Here is a 25,907-nt window from a genome sequence, read left to right as displayed (position 1 = left end):
CCCCTATCGTCATCTTCTTAAGATAAATAGTGTCTGTTTCATATTTGGTTTAAATCGACCAATGGGTTCAGAAGTACACTGAATTGATCGATAACTTAGCAATAGCCCTCCCCCTTACCATTCCCTTTTTCCAAAGAGCATCCCTAACTCCTCTATTGTCGTCTCCTTAAGTTAATAATGTGTGTTCGAAATTTGGTAGAGATCGGCCAAGGGGTTCAGAAGGTACACTGAGTTGATCGATGACCAAGTAATACTCCTCCCCCCACACCCTCCCCCTGTTCCGAACAGCATCCATAACCGCCCTATCGTCGTCTTCTTAAGGTAAAGAATGTGTGTTTTAAATTTGGTTGAGAACGGCCAAGGGGTTCAGAAAGTACACTGAGTTGATCGATGACTAAGCAATACCCCTCCTCCCACACCCTCCCTCTTTTCCGAACAGCATCCATAACTCCCCTATCGTCGTCTCCTTAAGATAAAGAATGTGTGTTCCAAATTTGGTTGAGAACGGCCAAGGGGTTCAGAAAGTACACTGAGTTGATCGATTACTAAGCAATACCCCTCCCCCCACACCCTCCCTCTTTTCCGAATAGCATCCATAACCACCCTATCGTCGTCTCCTTAAGATAAAGAGTGAGTGTTCCAAATTTGGTTGAAATCGGTCTATGCGTTCAGAAGTTATGCTGGAACATACATACAAACATACATACAAACATTCAAACATTGAGTTTTATATATATATATAGATAGATAGAAAAATCTACTCCTCCGCATATTTTTGTACGCAACGAAAAATAAGCGCCAGATGGTCGCTTAAGAAAAAAATGACACCCAGTATAGTAAAGAAAGACGTAAGTCCTACGTCAACATACCTCCAAAAAATAGCTACTTTGAGATTTTTGAAAATTTGGCAGTCACGTGGTGGTTTCTGGTGAATGCTTCGATAGGACGTGCTATTTGTATATTGCGGATAGATTTTACACATCTATGAGAACGATGAGAACCTTGAGAAATGATTACGAAAGTTGTCATTTTGTTGCAAGGCACAATCATCACGTACACATCACGTTCGCCAGAACATACACCCAAAAAAATCTGCACGTTGTTTCCACCTGAAAAAGTACGTAGATTTGATCCACCTGAAATTCACGTAACTTTTACCTGATTTATCGATAGAATTTTCATTCTACGTGAAAATCAGGTAAGTTCTACCTGAGTTTTGGATAGAATTCACCGGACACGTAAGTTTCACCTGAATTTTCTGAAGCATTTGCAGCTACGTGTGCACGTAAAATGTACCTGAAAATTCAGGTGGAAACAACGTTTAGATTATAGATAGTAGAATCTATAGATGAGCGAAAGCATGGCTGAGTCGATTTTTTTGCCCGTGCACACGCGCATATGACGTCACAGCCCTTAACGTTTCCATTGAAATCGTGACGTCATTCTCGTTTGGAGACACGTTTGACAGTTCGTTTGGAGACAGAGGATTTATCTTCGCTCATCTATATATTCCACTATCTATAGTTTAGATTATTTGGAGTGTAGGTATTGACTGTTTCCTTGATAACAAAACGCGCCGACCATTTTTTAAGCACCTTCAAAATCGTCGCCAACTTCATTATTCTAAAACTGTGTTAGTTTTATTAGTAAATCATGTTAATCTGCATGAAAATCGGGCCCAATTTTGGGAATAAATGTGATTATTGAGTTTGCAAGATTTTGTTCACAGTTGATTTGACAGATCTTATGGTCATTTCTGCTGGCGACGATTTTGGCGTCAATTTGCTTTGCGACGATTTCAAATCGTCGCGGCCGGTAAGGTGGGAAATTGATAATAAATAAACAACCGATTTAAAAAAGAGCTCGGCAAACTTGCTTGCAATATTGAAAGCAACTTATAAAGCGACGCTTTCTGATGTCTCTCACGATGACATGTTTCTTCATTCTTCGATTTGTTTGTAAACAAATCATATTCCCTTTCGTTTATAAACAGAAACATCAAATCAAAGTGTTTATCTCGCCAGTTCGCCGCTATGAACTGGACCCCGGGAAAAATAGTCGGCACTGTGAAACCGGCCGGTGCCAATGTTGCCCCGATTCCTGCTCCGCTACTAACGCCGGTACCGGCTCCAGTGTTTACATCGCAGCAGCCGAGTATTCCTTTACCGGTGCCGGCACCGATTGTACAGCAACCCCTGAAAGGAACCACAAAAGCCGTCACCAGTGTCAGCACCGGCGATGGAAAGAAACCAACGGAACCACTCATCCTCAAAGGAACCGTGCAGAGTCAACCGGTGGGGGCGAACAGAATTCTTGGTACGATAAAAGTTGCCGGCAGTGACCAACCGGGCATCAGTTGCGATCAGTTGACCAAGTGAGTAATTCTTTGGCGTTAACGTAATCTGGAAGCAAATTGATCTATTTTGTAGAAAGTTGTATTCATCTCTGGCGAGTCATCCTTCACTTTAGCAAAAACTTTTAAAACTCACTAGTCGCTTTCATGTAAGGCTTTCAACCAAGGAACCACCAAGCCCACACTAATTTTATTTCGCTGGAAACCAACAATTTTTTGCTGATTTCCAATGTCATCTACAAAGTACGGCACGCTGCTAGAGGGAGGCGGGGTTCCGAGCAGCGTGACGACTCATACAAAATGTTTAGAGTTTCTATACAAAAAGTGAGACGAAGGAGGGAGGGGGTTGAACATCGCCAATTTTTGCGTGACGTACTTTTTGGTTCTTTCCTAATCACGAATTAAGGTTCCCTAAACACATGCGACGCGATTCTATCGCTTAACGACTGCGATTCTGCCGCCGTTGGTATGAAAGTGTAAATGGAACATTGCCTGCAGCGATCCAACAATATATAGAATCACGACAACTAGTTGTCGCCGTCGCCCGATGGAATCGCTTCGCAACAAACAATTTAAGCAGAATAAGACACACGGTTTAAAAAAAAATATCCACTAAATTAGTGGAAGTAAAAGAAGTTAATTTTTTTTAAAAACCGTGTAACATTCTCCCCTAAAGCCCCAAACGCAATATAACGGAGCGGCGACGGAAACGGCAAATGTGACAGAAAATATATGGGCGTTCCGTTGTATTGCGTTTGGGGCTTAAGACGCTCGCAAATAATTATTAATAAGAATAAGATAGTTTGTTAGCTGAAGAAGACTGCTTTTAGTTGAATAAGCGCTCTATGAGCTCCCAATATTTGTTGGGTTGGTTTGGGGGAGTCTTTATTGTGCGGGATCAAAATCCGTCGATCTTTCAGGGAACTGCACGGACGAGCTCTATTTCAGATGGATGCCATCCATATCCATCCATCCATAATGGGCTTGTTTTGCAGCCAACATTGCACGACTGGTCCCCGCTGACATTTTTGGATCATATCAAATGAGGTGTTAGTAAACAACACAAATACTACCATAAATTTTACTCTGAGATGTTGGCTGCAGAAACATGGCGTTGTGCCGCTCACCTACTCCATTATCACTGTACACAAATTAGAGAACAAAAAGGTCACAAACTGTCGAACTGACAGTTACTGACCTTGTTTTTTCTAATTTTCATAAAAAATGTAAGAGAAAGAGATTCGTTTGTGTGCTGCCCTATGGCTTGTTAATAGTTAAAAAAATATTCAATCCATATATCCACATCACACTGTTTCATTTCAAGGAAAAACGTGATCGAAAATATATTGGCGTATAAAGAAGCATAGACTCTTAGTTCTCTAGCTTCTTCAGCAAAGTCATTCCATTCAATATTCTCGATTTTTTGGATGTATCTGTTTTGTTTTGTTTTGTTGAAAATGGTTCTCGACAACGATCCGACGGGCACAAGAAGCCGAGGTGCGCAGCGGGCAAGGTGGATCGATCAGGTGGAAGATGACTTACGGACCCTCTGTAGACTGCGTGGTTGGCGACGTGTAGCTATGGACCGAGCTGAATGGAGAAGACTCTTTTATACCGCACATGTCACTTCGGCCTTACTCTGAATAAATGTAAAAAAATGTTAAAGTGCACTAAATAAAACTCTTGAGGAATACCCCTCTGGGAAGTACCAGAGCGATTTTTTTTTTCATCTTAATTACTTGGACTGGTGAAAATAAAAGTAATTGAAAAATTACAATTTTAATCTCATCCAGTGTGATTTATCATCACTGGGGAGACCTTTCAAGACGACTTTGAACAATCGCTCAGTACTAACGTCGTACGTGAAGAACTTTTGTCGCTTCTCAGTTAAATACTGAAGAAGACGTTTGCCATCGTCCATGGATCTCGGCAAAACGCGGCAGTCGCCCTTCCTGGCAATCTGAGATGAAACCTCGATCCCTTGGAGGCTACTCAAAATCTCATTCCTAAAGCCAGAAAACTCGGCAACAGATATCACAATTGGCGGAATCCTTTGCTTTTTCGCATGAATCGAATCACCTGGGCTAGAGGTAGATTCGATTTGCTCAATTTCGTCATCAATTAAATCGAACTGATTGCTCAGTTCGATAGGAGAAGAATTATTTCCAATATTAGAGTTAGAAGGAACATCTGAAGTCTCCAGCTTCCTTCTATTTGTTCCGCGCTTTGGCAGGACGGTCTTGAAACCTTGTTTCTTAGAAGGAAGTGGAGAATTCAGAGACTCCCCCTTCCTCTTGTTTTTATTAATGCTCATTGCTGAGCGTGGAGACGTGACCTTCTAAGAGGTTTTTTTTTCCCAGAACGGTGTCCCTGCAGGATTACCACCGCTCGTTGGAATTTTACTTCTGCAAACAGGTTCAACGTAAAACGAAGGCACGGGTAATTGCAAAGATCATAAGGAGATCAGTGGGTACAAATAGCGCTGAGAAGCATTTTTGAAATTCAAATAACTTCGGGTAGTATTAAAAATTCCTTCAGCAAAGAGAGAAAAGAACCGCACAGTACGAAAGCACGATGTGGTCTGAGCAACAAATCAACATTTTTCATAATTGGTGACTTCAATGCCAAACATCGTTCATAGAATAATGCTCAAAGCAAATTTTTATTTAATTTGATGTGAAATTTTATTTGATGGTTGTTCTGCGGAATATTATACTTTTCAATATCCCAATGGACCAACTTGTTTTTCTTCCAGTCGAAATCCTTCTTGAAGTGATTCATTTTCAACGGATTCAAGTCAGCTGTGTGGTCATGCTGACTTTGACTCTGATCATCTTCCTGTGACGTTTGAAATCTCACAAGAAGCCATTTACAATCCAATCAGCTCTATTTTCAATTATCACAGGGATGATTGGGATTTATATAAAACGTATATCGATAGGAATTTTGATGTTTATATTCCTCTCGATACCAGAAGTGATATTGATAATGCTCTCGCATCTTTGACAAATTTAATTGTCGAAGCCAGAGACATTGCAATTTCTCAAATTGCAAATTAAATTCAACTCCATCATTATTGACGACGATCTTCAGCTACTGATCCGTCTCAAAAATGTGAGGCGAAGGCAATATCAAAGAACTCGCGATCCCGCGTTAAAAGTTATTTGGCTATTCTGAGAAATACCAACTTTGAAAATAATGTTTCGAAGTTGGATCCCAGTTCGCAACCCTTCTGGAAATTAACGAAAATTATTGTTAAAAAGACTCAGAAGCCAATTCCAGCGTTTAAAGAGGGAAATAAGCGGTTTAAGAGTGCCCATAATTTCTGTCTAGGTCTCACTAGTTCTATTGAGGATCAGGTCACGCGGAGGTTCGATGACATTCTCAATCAAGAGAATGTTTTTGACCCTTCGTTGGGAACTAATTTGAATGAAGTGAGATCTATTACTAGAAAATTTAAAAATATGAAAGCCCCGGGTGATGATGGTATTTTCTACATACTTATCAAAAAACTTCCTGAGAGCTCTTTATCCTTTTTGGTTAATTTATTTAACAAATGTTTTCAATTGGCATACTTCTCAGTTAATGGAAAAACGCCAAAGTTGTTCCAATTCTGAAGCTGGACAAACATCCAGCTGAAGCTTCTATATCGCCCAAACTGTTTGCTTTCTTCAATAAGCAAACTGTTTGAAAAGATTATTTTGAATAGAATGATGGTTTATATTAATGACAATTCTATTTTTGCTGATGAGCAATTTGGTTTTCGCCAAGGGTATTCAACCACCCATCAGTTATTAAGAGTAACGAATTTAATTCGGCTCAACAAATCTGAAGGATATTCGACTGGAGTTGCTCTTCTTGATATAGAGAAAGCATTTGACAGTGTTTGGCACGAAGGTTTCACTCAGGAAAATCGACACATACTTTATGGCAAAAATCCATGTATTTTGAAATATGCATATCATTTGTCGGCACATACTCAATTGCATACAAATTCACACATGGATACTATGACCCACATGGATAGTATGTGTGAGCCCTCATGCAATGCATGTGGGCGCATGGAATATATGTGTCGAAACTATGGAATCCATTTCGCTACCCCATTGCAAAAATCCATGTGTGAACTCATGAATATAATGCGGAGTTTTTTGTGAGTGTTGATTGTAAAATTGATTAATTTATATTTTCCTCTGTACATTATTAAACTGATCAAAAATTATTTATCAGATCGCTCACTGCAGGTAAACTATCAAGATTCTAAATCTGATAGATTACCTGTAAGGGCTGGTATTTCCCAAGGCAGCATACTGGGGCCCATATTGTATAACATTTTTACTTCTGACTTACCTGATCAGGGTGTCAAAAATCTGTGTTTGCAGGTGACACGGGCCTTTCAGCCAAAGGGCGAAGCCTTCGTGTCATTTGTAGTAGATTGCAAAAAAAGTTTGGATATTGCAGCCCAATCGAGTTGTATGTACGCAAAGGTGACGTCACACTACGTTGCTATACGAAATGGATGGTATTTGCCATAATTATTTTGTGTTTCTTTATTACAATGAGCAAACTGCTCGGAGGTCAACTGAATGAAGAAGGCGAATAGTTGCTCCCAGTTGGATGGACTTTGAGTCTCCAACCATGGAATTAACATGACCCATCGGCCGCATCGCCGCTGAAGCCACTCGACTGGCTTTCAGTGGAGGATATCACAATCCTAGAAGACACCATCCTCAAAAATGTCCGAAATAAAGGAGAAATAAGCAGAATCAGAAGTGGCACGAAACCAAACGAAAATATATTTATTTGCAACGTTTGGTTTTCGCCCGCGATGGGAACGTTCGTGGCAAAGTGAGGAGAACTTCAAGAAATAATTACACATAGTTCTTTCCAGGAACTATTTATCCAAGAAGAGGTATTGTTATTAGTTTTGTTTCTGTTAGTCATTGGAATTGAAATCAGCTTTTTTTTCTGAGCCACTATTTTATACAAAAGAAGGTCAATTCGAGATAAATTTTCTACAAAGTGCAAATCTTAATCGTTTTGCGACGGCAGAAAGCTACTCTTCGGTAGCAGAATCGCAAGCGCTCGATGGAAGGGATGATGCAATAAATTTGTTTGAATGGATGGAATCATTCACAACAACCAAGCTACCACGCCAAACGCCGATGTCACCAAAACAGTCCATTTTTGCAATCAACCCACGGCGTGTGTATGGGGGACCTTTATGACAAAAAATGAGCATCGCCAAAACTTTTATTACTCTTACAAAACTTTTATAAGCTCTTAAGCTTTCATTTCGTGACTATTTGAAAAAAATCTACCGAGGGGTCTCGAACAACTTTTTTTTTCTCCCTGAAACGGATCTTTGTAGTTGGAAGACCAACGATTATTATTTATCGCGTCCCATCTATATATATAAAACTCAATGTTTGTATGTATGTTCCAGCATAACTTCTGAACCCATTTACCGATTTTAACCAAATTTGGAAAACACATTCTTTATCTTGAGGAGACGACGATAGGGGGGTTAGGCATGCTCTTTGGAAAAGGGGGAGGGTGTGGGGGGAGGGGTATTGCTTAGTTATCGGTCAACTCAGTGTAAATTCTGAACCCCTTGGCCGATTTCAACCAAATTTAGAACACAAATTCTTTATCTTAAGGTGGGGACGGGTCGAGCATGCATTTTGGAAAAGGGGGAGGGTATGGGGGGAGGGGTATTGCTTAATTATCGATCTACGCAGTTCAAATTCTGAACCCCTTGGCCGAATTCGACCAAATTTGGAGCACAAATTCCTTATCTTAAAAAGGGGACGATAGGGGGTTAAGCATGCTCTTTGGAAAAGGGGGAGGGGTATTGCTTAGTTATCGATCAACTCAGTGTAAATTCTGAACCCCTTGGCCGATTTCAACCAAATTTTGAACACAAATTCTTTATCTTAAGGATGGGACGATAGGGGGTTGAGCATGCTCTTTGGAAAAGGGGGAGGGTATGGAGGGAGGGGTATTGCTTAGTTATCGATCAACGCAGTGTAAACTCTGAACCTCTTGGCCGATTTCAACCGAATTTGAAACACAAACTCTTTATCTTACAGAGGGAACGATAGGGGGGTTAAGCGTGCTCTTTGGAAAAGGAGGAGGGTATGGGGGAAGGGGTATTGTTTAACTATTGATCAACGCAGTTTAAATTCTGAACCCCTTGGCCGATTTCGACCAAATTTGGAACACAATTTCCTTCTCTTAAGAAGGGGACGATCGGTGGTTAAGCTTGCTCTTTGGAAAAGGGAAGGGGTGTGGGGGAGGGGTATTTCTTAGTTATCGGTCAGCTCAGTGTAAATTCTGAACCCCTTGGCCGATTTCAACCGAATTTGAAACACAAATCCTTTATCTTACAGAGGGAACGATAGGGAGGTTCAGTATGCTCTTTGAAAAGGAGAGGGTATGGGGAGGGGTATTGCTTAATTATCGGTCAACGCAGTGTAAACTCTGAACCCTCGGCTGCTTTCGACCAAATTTGGAACACAAATTCTTTATCTTAAGAAGGGACGATAGGGGTTAGGCATGCTCTTTGGAAAGAGGGAGGGTGTGGGAGAAGGGTGTTCTTTACAAAAGAGGGAAGGTATGGGGAGGGTATTGTTTAGCAATCGATCAACTCAATGTAAATCCTGAGCCTCATGACCGATTTGAACCAAATTTGTATCAAATATTGTCTGTCCTAAGGAAGCGATTTTAGTGGATGTGGTTAAGTAATTTAAAAAAAGGGGAGGGTGTGGGAGAGGGGGTATTGTTTAGTTATCGATCAATTCAGCATGACTTCTGAACCCATTTATCGATGTCCACCAAATTTGGAACCCATATTATCTGTCTAAGGAAGACTATATCAGACTGGGTATGAGTGCCATAGCTAAATGAGAGAGAGGGTATATTTATTAAACGAACAGTTTAGTATACCTTTTTATCGCATAGGTCAATTCAAACCAAACACGTAAGCACGTAATCCCTACCCAAAGGAAACTATTATAGAGAGGCTGGAAGGGACTTTTGGAATGGGATGGGGGGGGAGTGGTATTGGGATTGGGTATTGTTGTTCATCGGAATAATTGTATGCCCAGTGAAAAGCAATGATTAATGTGTTTTCTGCTGAATGGTGGATGTGATTGCTTCTTCAAAAGTAGGCATTTGCCCGGAATAAGGCAATGGTGGGTGTGATCCCTTCTTTAAAAATATGCGTTGCTCGAATATGGCATCGATGAATGTTTTTCCTTCTTTAGAAATAGACGTTTTCCCGGAATAAGACCTTTCAAACCCACGATCCCTTCTTCAAAATCAGTCAATGTTTCCAAAAGCCTTCTTTTAATCAAATGATAAAGTATGAATAAGTAAACACAACTACCCTGTTGATCAATTGGTTTTATCATTTTCCGATTGTAAAAGAAAACTGCAAACCAAACTGGCAATTCCGAGCAAGGCCGGGTACATAAAGCTTGTTTAAAATGAGATTCCTGGATTTTTTTATTCCAATAATCGTATATAAACTCAGGGGTACCGAAATTAATTAATTGTTTGTTGGAGCTCAAGCGTCAAAGTGCATGACGAAGCCGAACTCGATATATTTATGTTATCCCCTGCAAACAGCTAAGAAAGGCTTGGATGGAGATTATGCTCTGCATCGTCATCTTATGCACATATACTCCCAATTCTTTCCCAATATATACCAAAATTGAAACTATGGTGGTAAATTTGATGGTAAAACAAATGGTAACTTAGCTTAGAAACCTCGCAGTTAATAACTGTGGAAGTGCTGATTGAACACTCAACTGTGAGGCGGCAATGTCCCAGTTAGGGATGTAATGCTAAAACGAAGAAGGAGAAGTAATGTAGATACACATAATTCACTTTTAACGCTTTTTTTCTGTCTTATTTTTGATTGTGTGACTTCTATTTATTACTAAAACTATCCAACATGCTCATAGAAATCCTTAATACCTCATTCAAATAGAAATCAGATTTCAATTGATATACGGTAAACAGATGAGCGCAAAAATGAGTCATGCTAAGTCCACAATAAAGGCAGAAATGGAAGTAAATATCTAGCTTTTAGTTTAAAATAAAATCTTTCAACAAAAAGTGACATGAGTATAAAAAAAAACCTAAAAATGTGTACTGTATTTTGTCCTAGAGATCATATCGCTGCGATGCATAGTTGATGAGAACGAGTGATTCATCCAGACAAGCAAATTCATTTTACTACAAATGTTGTGGCAAACATGCAACTTTCTATGATATTGCAATGCATGAGCTTGGAGAAATACTCATTCGAAACGATTATTTTCACTCGAAATTCATTACCAATTTAAAAATTAGTCCACTTTTCATTGTGTTGTCGCATTATTGCTATTTTGCTTTTGGCAATCACTTTCAATAACGTTCAATTATTTGGTCAAGCCGAATACCACCAACATAAAACGCAAACACAAAACCTGGAGAATCAGAACCAGGGTAGTTTAAGAAGTTTTTGGAGAAGAGTTTGAATTTTTCGACACAAAAATCGTGCTGAAGGGATGACTCTAATAAAATCTAAATTGCCTAAGAGTTCAGAAAAATTAACCAGTAAACGAAATCAAGCATCCGAAAGATATACAATTTGCAAAAAAGAGAGCTAACCGCGGTGGAGGTTGGTACTCGGATTCTGATGGCTTTTCCGCAAACGTGACCTTTAAGTGGTCTTGTTGTGTAGGGGTTATCACGCCTATCTAGAGAGTAGGAGGTTGAGGGTTCGAGTCCCTCCAAGACACGTGGATTCTTTTTCGCAAATTTCATATCAATTTGTCCATTTCGAAACATATGCTGTGCATATGCACAGCCAAGATATTTAACAAAAAATAGTTTTCGTACGGCCGAGTTGCCGAATAATATGCAATTAATTGTAATCAAGTGTCGGTCTTTCACCGTCATTAGTCGTCTGAGTACACGCGACCGCTTACGTTAAGGCAATCAAACTCATCAAATGCTTTAGCCAAGCAAGCCTTTGGCACAGCAGAGTGCGATTGAATTCGCATTTCTATACCGTCCCGCCCAGACAGTTCCTGGGGGCATGGAGTGCGATCCTCTCGTTTAATAAACAATGTGCACTCGCTTGGCTGTGGGTATACAATAGTAAAGCACATGTGGAGATTGGACAAATCAAGCATCCGAAAGATATACAATTTGCAAAAAACAAGAGAGCTAACCGCGGTGGAGGTTGGTACTCGGATTCTGATGGCTTTTCCGCAAACGTGACCTTTAAGTGGTCTTGTTGTGTAGGGGTTATCACGCCTATCTAGAGAGTAGGAGGTTGAGGGTTCGAGTCCCTCCAAGACACGTGGATTCTTTTTCGCAAATTTCATATCAATTTGTCCATTTCGAAACATATGCTGTGCATATGCACAGCCAAGATATTTAACAAAAAAATAGTTTTCGTACGGCCGAGTTGCCGAATAATATGCAATTAATTGCAGTAAACGAAAATCAATCTCCTGCCCTATGCATCAAATGCATCTTCTTTTAAAAAGACACTTATTTTCATGACTCTTGGTACAACCACCAGACTTTGAAGTAATCGATGAGCTTTACTTTTATTCATCTATCTAGTGGAAAAAATCTAGCTCAACAATGATCAGAAGCGTAATTTAGAAAAGCTTTACTAATTATTAAGCCCCGTTAATATTTATAAAAACTCCATAGAATAAAATTTATTCCTTACTTTCAAAACCAAAAATATCTTTATAAAACCATCCCACATAGAAATGCCGAGGAAATGTCCAACCTAAACATTTTCTAGACCGAACCGGGAATACAACTCAGCCTGGTCTTTTCACCTATATGGATTCGCATTATGCGCTTTTCACAGTGTACTCTGTGTTTCGTCTTTGACGTTCGGCTTCAGCAACTCTTATTTAATCTCAACTTGAGGTTGAATAAGGGTGGGATTATGAATATGTTTTTTACTTAGTTTTTCAACAAATTTTCACCTATATGGATTCGCATTATGTGTTTTTCACAATGTACTTTGTGTATGTTACCTATATGGATTCGCATTATGCTTTTTTCACTTTTTTCACTTTGTGTCTAGTCTTTGACGTTCGGCTTCGGCTACTCTTGTTCAATCTCAACGTGAGGTTAAATAAGAGTGGGGTGATGGATACGTGTTTTACTTAGTTTTCAACAAATTGTCACCTATATGGATTCGCATTATGCGTTTTTCACAGTGTACTCTGAGTCTCGTCCTTGACGTTCGGCTTCGGCTACTCTTGTTCAATCTCGACGTGAGGTCAAATAAGAGTGGGGTTATGAATATGTGTTTTAATTAGTTTTCAACAAATTGTCACCTATATGGATTCGCATTATGCGTTTTTTTTTACAATGTACTTTGTGTATGTTACCTATATGGATTCGCATTATGCGTTTTTCACAGTGTATTCTGTGTTGCGTTCTTGACGTTCGGGTTCGGCTACTCTTGTTCAATCTCAACGTGAGGTTCAATAAGAATGGGGTTATGAATATGTGTTTTACTTAGTTTTCAACAAATTGCCACCTATATGGATTCGCATTATGCGTTTTTTCACAGTGTACTCTGTGTCTCGTCTTTGACGTTCAGCTTTGGCTACTCTTGTTCATCCTCAACGTGAGTGTGGGGTTATGAATATGTGTTTTACTTAGTTTTTCAACAAACTTCCACCTATATGGATTCGCATTATTCCTTTTTGCCTTTCTTGTATACAAAGTATACGTAAAGGCTATATGTTCGCTCCAAAAACAAACTTTTTATAGGAGGCTCGGAGACCCATAGTGTTATATACCGATCGACTCAGCTCGACGAATCGAGGTGATGTCTGTGTGTGTGTATGTGTGTGTATGTGTGTGTGTGTGTGTGTGTATGTGTGTGTATGTGCGCAAAAGTTTGCCAAAAGTCTAGCCCACTTTTCAGGCACTTACTCTTAACGGATTTGCTTGCAACAAGTTGCATTCGACGCAGAATCCTGTCCCATTGTTTCTTATTGAAAATTGGCTGGAGCGGACTATGGGCTTGGAAGTTATGGTCAAAATACTTTTTTTTAGACAACAACGAGTGGAAAAGTCTAGCCCATTTTTCAGGCACTTACCCTTAACGGATTTGCTTGCAACAAGTTGCATTCGACGCAGAATCCTGTCCCATTGTTTCCTATTGAAAATTGACCCGATCGGACTATGGGCTTAGAAGTTATGGAAGTTATACTTTTTTTTCATGTAAAAGTACATTAAAAAGTATAGCTCATTTTTTGAGCACTTATCCTTAACCGATTTACTCACAACAAGTTGCGTTCGACGAAGAATCCTGTCCCATTGTTTCCTATTAAAAATTTGCCGGATCGGACTATGGGCTCAAAAGTTATGGACAAAATACTTTTTTTCATACCAAAAGTGCGTAGAAATTACTAACTCGAAATAAACGAGAAAGGCACCATCACCGCTAGGTGGATTAATCTGGGTTTTTTTTACAATGTACTTTGTGATTGTCACCTATATTGATTCGCATTATGCGTTTTTCACAGTGCACTCTGTGTTTCGTCTTTGACGTTCGTCCATTGTTACATCCTCTGTGTTTTTGTGACCTCTCTTTATTCCCTAGCTGAATGCGTGTGAGTCTACATAATTGGCTTTCCTATAAATGGTTTCTTTCTCCTTTCCAACTTCACTTCCTCTTCCTTTCCCCTTTTCACTTCCTTTTCCGTCAGGTAAATGATGAGAAAGGCCAGTGAAGGCGATGGCACAAATCTCCCAAATTGAGGGGAACGTGCCTCCTGAGCCGACGTTCTGGTACCTGATACCTGATGGTCTTGGCATGCTTATCTCGGTAGGTTAAAATAGTTTTATATTATCTTGGAAATGTTATGAAAAAAACATTAGGTTTTCAGAAATCGTTATGTCTTGAACGTCGGAATCCTGTCGTTTTTTGAGCTCAAACAATCAATTTGAAATTTCTCAATTATCTGGAATAATTTCTACGAATTTCGCTAATTTTCATTTAAATCCAAAAAGTATAAAATTGAAACTAAACAAACACTGTTAAAAATATTAGTGGGTTCAACCCTTGCGAAGCAGTATGTTTGCTAGCCAAATGTTAAACTTAATAATTTTGGCTCCGTCATGCTTCTCCATATTTGAGCCTTTTAAATTAGGTTCAAAATAAAAGAACATGAAGAATATTCATTCCTTGCATTTAATTCATGAAAAATAGTTAAAAAAATAAATGACGAGTCAACTCGTGAGGGACTCGTGACTGGCAGCTGGTATTAGATTAGAATGCAGGTTCCATTTGGAAAGAAAAAAATGTTGTTCGGGACCCCCCGGTAGATTTTTTTAAAATACCCAGGAAATGAAAGATAAGAAGCTATATTTTCACGTAGTTGAAATTTTAGCCATGCTCATTTTTTGTGATAATATTGTTCTACTGAACACGCCGTGTGAGAAGTACCAATTTTCTTTTCCCAATGCACCTTTCCAATAACTAACTGTATCCAAATGCTTTTCGCAATCTTGCGTTGAAATTGTCCGACAGCCACTCGATGATTTTTCGCTAAGCCTCCACCATTTGAAATAAATTTTCAGCATTGCCACTGGTGCTACCCACGCCTTCTTGCTGCTGTGTCCGCCCCGCTGCATAAAATTTTGTCGAACCGCTCTTTGTGGAATCCCGATCAAAATGGATCGCGCACGCTGGAAAGCAACTTTCTTGTATTCAATAAATTAAGCCCCTAAACCCCGCCCCTCTGAGATCTGATATGGGTGTAAATGCAATGTGCACTCATAACGAGCCGAATTTGGTTATGGGAAGTTGGTTATCTAATGTCGAATTCGTTTTTAAACCTGGGTCAGTGCCAACCCGAACCCTGAATAAGAAAACATTTTCAGTTCCATCTGTCATTGGACATGTTGGTGTGCGTAGCATCGTGTTTGTTTTGATTCGAAACATATGATCCAGGACATCCAGTGCACTGGCAGTGCGTTGGCCTTGACTAATCAGATGATAAATAAATATGTTTAAGTGCGTGAACTGATTTCTTCGGATAGTGGAATTTACTTATGAGTGGATATACATACGGGAGCTGCTCCTGGAATTCATCTAATGGCTCCGATATTCATCCCGTCAAAAACAAAGCAATGGAAAAGATTTTGGATTGTTTATTATTTTTGTGATTTTTTTCAGCAGTGAGCACTAGAGTGATTCAAATTTTGACTTTTTCGCTCCCCTATGCTTAAACGATTGTTTCTGCTATTTTAATAGTCCTCCCAAATTTTAAGCTGATTTGGTTGTGCACGTGCCGTTTGTAGGTTATATGAAAATTACTATGAGAATTGCCACTTATGTAAAGGATCGTTTCGTGAGGCAGCCCAGAATGTATTTGAATATAGTTAATGCATCGTCATCATAGAATAGATCCTAAGCTGAAAGTCAGTTGTTGTTGCGAAGCAATCTGACTTTTGTGAGCAAAATTATGATGAAAGGGAAGATCCATAAAGTACGTCACGCAAAAATCGGCGATTTTCAACCCCCCCTCCCCCGTTTGTCACACTTTTTGTATTAAACCTCTAAAATTTTTGTATGAGTCGTCACGCTGCTCGGAACCCCCCCTCCCCCCTATGAGCGTGACGTACTTTGTGGATGCCCCCAAAACAGAAATGCTCATTATTGATATTGATGTTATTCTTTTACATGTTAAATTGAATTTCCCACAATTCAGTATTTCTATAATAACTTTTGTTGCCAGCATCAAATCGTTTAGTAACAACGACGATATTTTCCCTTGTTAAATTTCCTATGTTGCTAACGTATTCATACATTTTTAGAGCTTAATGGGCAATGATGGGGAACGGTTTTTCACAAAAGTTACTGTTTTCATAGTAATTTTCATACAAGCTTTAAACTGCTTGTGCTCAGTCAAGTTACATCCAAATTAGCTAAAAAATTTTATTATTAAAATGGCAAATGCCATCGCTTAAGTATAGGGGAGCAAAAAAATCAAAATTTGAATCACTCTAGTGAGCACGCATGTTGACAAAAAGAGGCGACGAAATTGGTGCTGCATTTCTTTGTTTCCCGATGAGATGAATATATGTTCAGTGAGATGGAGATCGGAACAATTCCCCTATTTAATTATATTCAATAACACCTAGAGATGTCGCAAATTAATCGATTACTTCGATTAATCGATTCATCGTTGTGAAATCGATTAATTTTGAATCGATTATTACCCAACGATTAATCGATTCAATAATCGAGAGGAATCGTGAGTAATCGATTAGTTACTAATCGATTAATCAGAATCTTACGACATCATAAGGATGTCGAAAATTAATTGATTATTTCGATTAATCGATTCATCGTTGTGATAATCGATTAATTTTGAATCGATTACTATACAATGATTAATCGATTCAATAATCGACAAGAATCAAGAGTAATCGATTAGTAACTAATCGATTAATCGGGATTTTACGACATCTCTAATAACACCGTGCACATTTTTATACCAAGAATTCCGTATGTAAAAAAGTTTTTCTATTCTACAAAAATTCATCTATTTCTGCAAAAGTTTTTTTTGGAGAACTTTTTTTTTCCTCACTACCTCTCCTGATAAGGGTAGCCTCACACCTTGGGAAAATTTTCCACCGGATTTTGGGCCCCGTGCATCTTCAATTTTCAAGAATCTTCCGGAGGAATTGCTCAAGGTACTTCCAGTGGAATTTATGTACGAAACTTGCGGAGCAATCTCTGAAGGAAACTTCGTGTAAGTTCTTGTATTCCAGAAGGATTTCCTGAAGGAATTATTGTAGGAATTTCCAAATGAATTCCTGGAGCAACTTCCAGAGAAAATTGTGGAACAGTATTCAAAGATATTCGTAGAAGAATTTCCAAAGGAATTCGTCTCGAAAGGATCCCTTGGAAAAAATATGGAACTAATTTATTTTAATGCCTGAAAGATATCGCCAAAAATTCAAGAAAGAATTACTGAAAGAATTTCTAAGTAATTTATGGCAGAATTCCCGAAGAAAATTCCGAAACGCACGAAAGAGTTTTTGGAAGAATTTCAAAAGAAATTCTGCATAAGAAATAATTCTCATCAGTATTCCTCAAATACATTTTTCTGACATTTCTTAGCGGATTTTGTGAACGGGTTTCAAGGGGAATTCTCAAACTACATAATTCCATCCACCGACCTAATTTAGGACACAATCTGTGAAGAAAACCTGAATGAACGTATGAATACATAGCTTACCTAACAATTATTTTTAAAACTGAATCTAGACAACAGTACCGGATTAATTTCCTTAAAAACTACAATAACAAATAGGTATCTCAAAATTCCCGGAAAAAAAAATTTCAACGGGCATTTTATTTTAATAAACCAGTCACGCCCAGTCACACCCACCCACGTGGTTTTGACAGTTGAAGTACAGTTGTATTGGTGAACCCGGTGCGAAATCATGAAACAACACAGTGCGAACCCGACGGCTTTAGGGTTGGAACTAGTAAAGTGCCTGCATTATACAAGTGGCGCAATATTCCTACCTTTAAGAACCTTGTGCTTGATTGGAACAACTGATTTGACAGCAAACGCGTTGTTCCAATTTTGACACTGCGTCTCTTTGTTATGAGTGCAGCCTCTTTATGCGAACCTAGTTCCAACTAGGGATCCTATATTAAGAGATGTGCGAATACTTTTCCAGACGATTTAGCAACGCTGTTACCTCGGCTGTTACTTTCGTAAACAAACGCTGCCAGCACTTGCCGCAGTGAAAAATGTTTAGGCTTGCACATGACTTTACATTCGAAGACACCTTTTGATTATTTTGTCTATCCTCTAGCAGAGCTTTTTCGCCAAAATTAAAGAGCAATACAAATGAACACGATATAAGGCATCAACTAGACTACTTTTACATACGAAAGCAAAACAAATCTATTTCACTAAAATCGCAATACCTTTCGATCTGCAACAATAACGATGTTCGTTTGGCTCAGATTTTGACAGTTCTCAATGCTCGATTGGCTCAAGATGGCCGCTTTCGCATATCTCTGAATGTAGGATCCCTAGTTCCAACCTAGGTTGGAACTTTTTTAAAACGAATTCGACATAAGATGCGTATTGTCGCAAGAAATAACAACAGCAATTTTACTCAAGACGAAGTTTCGTCATATTACAAAACATTATCTCTTGACATCTATCTGTCTGAGCGACGACGATGGGTAGTTGCTGTAGATAGTTTTCACTGAGGAGGCGTCTTCATTGATTTTATACAAAAGCCACAATTTTATACAAAATAAGGTTGATCCGACTATCCGAAATAATCTTTCTTCAAAGTCTTCAAACTCTATCGTAAATAGCGGATTTGATAGCGCGTCGGAGGGAGATGATGCAGTAAATTTGAATGAATGAAACAGTCGAATTTGAAACAGTCCATTTTCGCAATTAAACCTTTCTTTTCAGAAAATACTGGTCCTGAGAAGAACTAATTTTCTTTCCCCAACGCGCCCTTCCAATTAACTGACACCACAATTTGTAATAAATTTCCAGCATCGCCACTGGCGGTTCGGGACCGCAACAGTGCTATTTTTATAGTCAACCCTTTCTTCATATGAAATGATGATTCGTTGAGGTTGAATGATCTGCAGCAACACACCAAGCACCAAAACCATTGCGATGGATTTCCGTTGAAATGTTACCAGCGCACATAGGGGTATTTTCGCAATCTAGCCGGAATAAATTATTTTATCTCTCAAACTGCTATATTTCACCTTATTTTATGATACTGTGATGATAATTTAGCTGAAATATCAGTTTTCTTAATTTGTACTTTTTGACCCATGTGCTTTACCCTTTAAAACCCTGAAAAACATTGATAATTTCAATTAATTCGTTCTCTTCATCGCTTCTACCGAAATCAGTTCAACTCTATGTGTTTGCAAGGGGAAACATATAGCTAAAAGATGGTGTCATGGAAGTTGCTCTATGACTCTTCCTCTTTTCATAGGGATGTTGAATGTATGATATAGGTCATAAATGCCTTAAATACAGTACCAAACTAAAAACATCCGCTTTCAAAATGGCGCAATTTTGCGCAAGATTTTTCGTCGGGATCCTAAAATATAGAGATAAATGCGTCCTCTCTATACTGAAATATTACCGAATATCATCGAATAAGTGTTTTATGCTTATTAAAAATATGAGGAACATTAACTAGTTTTAGCTCGAAAATGGACTTCGAATTACTCTTTTGTATTTCTGTTCAGAATAATTTATTCTTGTCAAAAACACGTTTACATGATACTATTTTGTCTACTTTTTCATGGTATGTACTGATCTGTGGATTACTGTGAGAAATATTTGACCACAATAGAACATACCGAACGTAATCAAATTCAACAGAGAGAACCGGTATTTTCCTCAATGAAAAACCTCTAACTTTCTAGAAGTGTAGTGGTAAAACTTTAAATCTAAATAGAAAACCTAGTACTAGGAGTGGCTCGTCTACTATTCAGAGAAGTTTGAGACATATTTAGACTGCTCTAGGACAATTTTGAAAATTTAACTTTATTCCGGCTAGAATGACGAAATACCCCTATGTGCAGCGCCTCCGTGATGCTGTGTCCGCTCCGCGGCGATCGCTTTGATGCGTCCGCTCTGCGTGAAACCTTGTTCAAACTGAGGATTAGATCCAAACCCGCACGTCATTGATTTTTGATGTCTGTGCTAGTGATGCACGTACGTGATTGGTTGGCTTACCTATTCCTAATTTTATCAATTATCGATAATAAATAGGTAAAAATCAGTGGCTGCCGAGCTGCCAACTGTCAAATGGTTGTTCGAACAACTTCACACACGTTCAAACAAAGCAGCAACCGAAGCGTTTTCTTGGGGGCGGAGTCAATATTCGTCAAACTGCTTGACTGGTGTGTACGTAGCATTAAAGTTTAAAGTCTATCATATTTTCGTGACGGTCCCCGATTTTCGCAATCGTAAAGTGTACCCCAATATAGAAAAGACAGACGTAGTCCTACGTCAAAAGGCCAATTTGACCCAGTGACCCCCCGGAATAATTCAGATGCCCATTCCTGACTTGCGCTGATCTGGCTCTGAACACGTAAGTGTCAACCCTTGCATGAGCTCCCTGCATACCGTAAAGCATGCAAAGATAACCATGGGATCATCAAAAGCGACTACTCCAGTAGGATTCGACGGCAGCCACAAGGGGGACCCAATTACAATGAGTGAAGTAAAAAACAATTCTTTTGACGATGCGTTAGGCGTGGAGGAACCCCAGCGGCGGAGTCTCCCCAGCAGTGACGAGGTATAGTCCTATCAGCACGCTCGGCGGACCACTACCCGGGATGCGGGTGGTCGCCGAGCAACTCGATGATATCATCGAGTACGCGAACGCAAGGCAGAACATCACCCTAGCAGTACACAAGCTTGTGCTGCTTGTGCAGTAAGGAACTGAAACAGAATCTTCGGATGCTCCGCCAATCTGTTCGAGTCGCAAGACAAGAACAGGATGCCTTTATTAGGCAGATGGTGAAAAGAGAGAAGGCCGACAAACCGATGCCTTCTCTTTCCTTAGAGGAGCGACCATGGCCCAAGAGGCGATTGATTTCGCCCTGACTGCCATTGTAGAAAAGACTGTGCTTAACACGAAACGGCTCAGGCAGCAATCCGGCGAAGGCGCTCAGAGCAAAGTCAAACAACTTGCAATCATAAAGGCCAAACGCCATCTCGACGGAGCAGATCGGGGTGCAGAGAAGCCCGCAGGGCGTTGACCCGAGAAGGTGACTTCTCCGCCCAAAAAGGCGAAAGGCACCAACCAGGCGTAAGTCGCTGGTCCACAAGAGGGTACCAGCCGGCCTGTGCCATCGGCACAGCTGACAGCTGGTCAGTAGGGCAAAGCGGAAGTCGAACGCATCTTTCGACCCGCAAAGAAAGCTGAGGACAGAGGCGAGGCCTTCTTGGTGAAAACTGATAAGGTAAAGTACGCTGAAGTCCTTCAATCGATGCGGGTGGCCGAAAAGCTGTCGGCGCTGGGTCAAGACGTGCGAAGCGTCAAACGCACCAAGACCGGTGAAATGATCTTGGTTCTGAAACGCGGAGCACAGGCTAGTGGGACTGACTACAGGAAGCTGTCCCAAGAGGTCTTGGGTGACGACGCCGAGGTGAGGTCGTTGGGTCCGGAAGTGACTCTCCAGTGCAAGCAACTTGACGAGGTCACAAACGTGGATGACGTCGTCTCTGCCGCCAGAGACCAGTGCGGTACAGAAGTCGAGTAATGGAGCAAGGGAAGTTGAAGATCGGCTGGTCAGTGCCCAATAAGCAAACTCTAGCCGCCTTCAGTGAACAGGTGCTATTGGTGCTTAGAGTTGGAGCATAAGTCCTACATAACTGTAAGGGCCCTGGCGCAGGAATGCGATAAGGTACCAAAGTACCTATTCTGCGCCAGCAAAAAGCAAGCCTGTAACCACTATTGTAGCTGCTTTGCCCCACTAAGGTGGCCATTAGAACAGTTCAACCAGATGATCGATAGGCTATCGTCTTACCTAGTGTGTCATAAGCCGGTCGTCATAGCAGGGGATTTAAACGCTTGGGAAGTGGAGTGGGGCAAAGCCTGGCCGAGAAATGGCAAACGCCCGGTATACTGGTGGAGTCCCGAGATTGCGGCCTTTCGATCAACCTGCCTCGAGGCTATACGAAGGATGCAACGTGCCTGCACCGAGGATGAAAGAGCGGATGAGCGGTGAAGTGTTTCGAGCTGCGAAATAGGTCTTCAACTAGGCCATTAAGAACAGTAAGATAGCGTGTTTTGACAACCTATGCGAAGGATCCAACGCGAATCCGTGGGGTGACGCCTACAGGATAGTGATGGCCAAGACCAAAGGGAGTTCAAGCCACAAGTCTCTGGCCTCCTGTACGTGGCGCAGAGTTACTCGCGGTGGCCAAAGACAGGATAGCGTTTCAACAGAAAAGGCGAGATATTCGATACTGTGCGTTAGTGACGCTTGATGTTGAGGACGCAATCACGCAACACACGCTATCAGCACGGTGGAGGATTGGATGAGCGCTAAAGGCCTGCAACTCGCTCAACATAAGACGGAGGTGGTTATCGTCAACAACCGCAGACGGTTCACCATGCAGTGATTCACGTGGGAGAAGTCGCGATCACATCAAAGCGGAGTTTAATGCTCCTTGGGGTCGTAATAGACGACAAGCTGACCTTCACCAGCCATGTCGACTATGCGTGCAAGAGGGCTTCGACTGCTGTTGCGGCATTATCGAAGATGATGTTCAACAGTTCCAAGGTGTGTGCCAGTAGACGTAAGCTGGATAACTCTTCTAAAGGTAGGTGGACCTACCGGCTGATACCTAACATATCGAGCTGGGTGGGGAGACCCTGACACAATTCCTGTCAGGCCGTGGCTGCTTCCGGCAATAGTTGAACGAAATTAGAGAGGAGATCCGCTCAAATTTCAAGAAACTCGTTGAAGCTGTACCGAAAACACCACTTCCCATTCAAAGCGGTGTGTTTTTTGGATCTGCGACGCGGAGCGAACCGCTCTGGCCAACACGATGGAGTAACCGTCGTCGAATCGTGTCGGAGACTAAGACTTTCGTGCCTGTTGTTCAACATTGCGCTAGGAGGTATCATGTGGAGAGCCAGGTGCACAGCCAGGGAACGATTCCCAACCGATTTAGTCAATTTATTTGTTTCGCGAATAACATGGACTTGACATTGGACTTATGGCATGGAATCTTAAGTCGGGAAGTCGGGCTTACTTCGTGCTCCAAAAAAAACCAAGATCAAAAAGATTCACACTCGCAACAAATGTGTCATACACAAAACGCTAATAGGTAGTCCTCTACCGACATGAAACTTAGACCGTGCTCAGGGAGGACTTGCAACCACTCGAAGTATTCGAGGGACGGGTGCTTAGAACCATATTTGGCGGCGTGTGGCGCCGAAGAATGAACCACGAGCTCACTCAAGTTTACGGTGAACCTAGTATTCAGAAGGAAGCTAAATCTGGAAGGGTACGATGGGCAGGGCATGTTGAAAGAATGCCGGATAGCAATCTTGCAAAAATGGTTGTCGTTTCCAACCTAGCAAGTACAAGAAGGCGTGGAGCGCAGCGAGTGAGATAGGCTGACCAGGTACATAACGAATTAGCGAGCGGGTGGCGCAACCGGGGATGGAGTGATGGGGACTCGAATCGTGTATTATGGCGTTGAATTGTTGATTCAGTGTTATCTGTGTAGATGTAATAAATTAAATAAATGAATATAATTCTAGAATAATTCAAATTTAGACAAAATGTTGCCTATCTTGACCTCTTTGTCAACCTCTGTACGTTTAACTCCCTTCCCATTCAATCCATAAATCATAAGGTACATGGCTTTGCGTCGCACAAGAGTCAAGTATAATACTCTGTGGGATATGCCGCAAATTATTCAAACTGTTCTTCAGTTTGAACGTACTGATTGTGCCGGAATAGCTTGTAGACAGATATCAGATTCAATAATAAATAATAAAAAATAGATAGGTATCAGATTGTATGGAATCGTTTCAAAAATTTGCATATGTACCCTTACTAGAATGAAAATGACTTTGCAAATTTTATTAGATTGGAATTACTTAGTTGTATTTCACACTTTGTCTCCCCAGCCAAGCCGTGGAGGAAATCTACCGGGACGCCAGAATCGGCCGCATCCGGGCATCGCAGGTCGGCGCCCTCGGGTGGCGGGGCTGCCCCCTGAAGAAAGCCAACAAACGCTTCCTGAACCGCACGATGAACTCGGTGATGCAGCACAACCGCCGGGAAGCGATTCGCACCTTCCACAGTTCGACACAGAAGCTGATCGAGATGGATCGGCAGGACGACGTTCGGCACCGGCACCGGAAGAGGTCGTTTTCGCCGGCATCAAATCGCCGACAGCACCCACGCGGGGAGGTGGTTCACCTTGATGATGAGGATGACCAAGACTTCACGAAGGATGTGATAGGAGTTGATCAGTTGGGTTTGAAGAGAGTGACTGAATCGAAGAAGGGTGATGACGAAATGGAAGAAGGAGAGATAAAATCTGATGATGATGATTAGGATTAAAGCTGTGATTGATGGACGATCAATAAATGAGTGTGAATTCGTAGGAAAATTGAGAATGTCGTTTGATTTGATAATGTTCAAACATCTTCTACGAACATGATTTCCATTCAGGTTCTAAATAGTAGAGATGGGCGAACGCTTACCGTTCATTTGAACCGGCTCGTGAGAAAGGGCGAACAATCACGACTCTATAATTTTGAGCTGCGACTCTCAAATGAACGGTCGCTTTAAAATGAATAAATGGCTCAAACATAACGATCGCTGACTGGACTTCCTCGTTCAGACGTCCAATTTGAATGTTCTAGGAAGCCTAACATCTTGAAAATCTTGTTTACGGAAAAAAGTACTCGCGTTTCTAAGGACACAACTCAATACGGAAGCATCGCACAGCTGTCATTTTTATTATTTCCCCTTTGCTGCGTCACAGCATACGTTAAATAATAAAAATGACAGTTGTGCGTGTTTGCCCCTGGAAACGCAAATACTTTTTAATTTGGATTCCATGAGGATTCAGCGACTAATCATTTGAATTTCCAATCTTGCTGAGCTACTAATAGATTATTCGCAGTTGTCAACTCACGTCACGTAAATTCTATGAGGCTTCTTTTAGTTTTGAATTATCTACAAATCCCCATGTCGCCTAATCAAGCCTACAAACAGTTAATAACAAAGTTTCTTGATGATCTCCGGCGTGAATGTAGCATCACACCATGGGAATCTTGCCCTTTGGTTCCGCATATTTTCCTAACGGTAGCCACAAAGAAATCCGCTGCTTATCACTTTTATTAAAAATAGGGGAAGTCGACGAAGAGAATCGACTCTCTTGCGACATTCGCCCTTATTCTAGATAGAGCTTGAGATATCATCAAACAGTGTCATGCTTCATTTGCAAAAAAAAACTTTTAACCTTGTAATGAGTCAACTCAAATGAGTCGGCTCATTCAAGTGAACGTTTGGCTCAGAGGCGCTCACCTAATTGAACCAATTCCCCATCACTACTAAATAGCACCGTGAATATGCTTCAATTCTTAATTTAACTGAATTTCAATAAAGTTCGTTGCATGCCAGATGATGTCCCTCCTTGTATGCAAGTGTAAATTTGGCGCGAAAATAATGGCACATGCGCAGCTGTCCGGTGATGCCAAGCGTCCGGTGTCGGAACTGGTGATAACACATTAATGCCTAAGGTCACAGCAAGGATTTTTTGTATTGACGCGTTCAGTAGTGCCTTGGCGGCACACCGGAAGGATGGTCCGGGGAAAGCTCTTCGCATATTTTCCCTTAAATGCACGACAATCGAAGCGTGTTGCAGTCGAATCGGCGGGCAGACATCGCGTAATTGTTGGGGAGAGCACAACTTTGCAGACGCAGCAGGATTTGAATAAAGTGGCCCCA

General features: G+C 40.8%; 1 protein-coding gene across 1 annotated transcript; it reads left to right on the top strand.

The window, feature by feature from the left end:
* Window positions 1-1,972: 1,972 nt before the first annotated feature.
* LOC134213897 (uncharacterized) lies at window positions 1,973-24,568 on the top strand. Its single transcript, XM_062693365.1, has 2 exons — window positions 1,973-2,374; window positions 24,074-24,568. The coding sequence occupies exons 1-2, from the start codon at window positions 2,034-2,036 to the stop codon at window positions 24,504-24,506; spliced, it is 774 nt and encodes a 257-aa protein (XP_062549349.1). The 5' UTR covers window positions 1,973-2,033; the 3' UTR covers window positions 24,507-24,568.
* The last annotated feature ends 1,339 nt before the right edge of the window (window positions 24,569-25,907 follow it).

Source organism: Armigeres subalbatus, chromosome 1 (assembly GCF_024139115.2).
Source record: "Armigeres subalbatus isolate Guangzhou_Male chromosome 1, GZ_Asu_2, whole genome shotgun sequence".
In the NCBI taxonomy this organism is placed as follows: Eukaryota; Metazoa; Arthropoda; class Insecta; order Diptera; family Culicidae; genus Armigeres; species Armigeres subalbatus.
The sequence above is the reverse complement of the archived record's forward strand: the minus strand, read 5'-3'. Positions and strand labels throughout refer to the sequence as shown.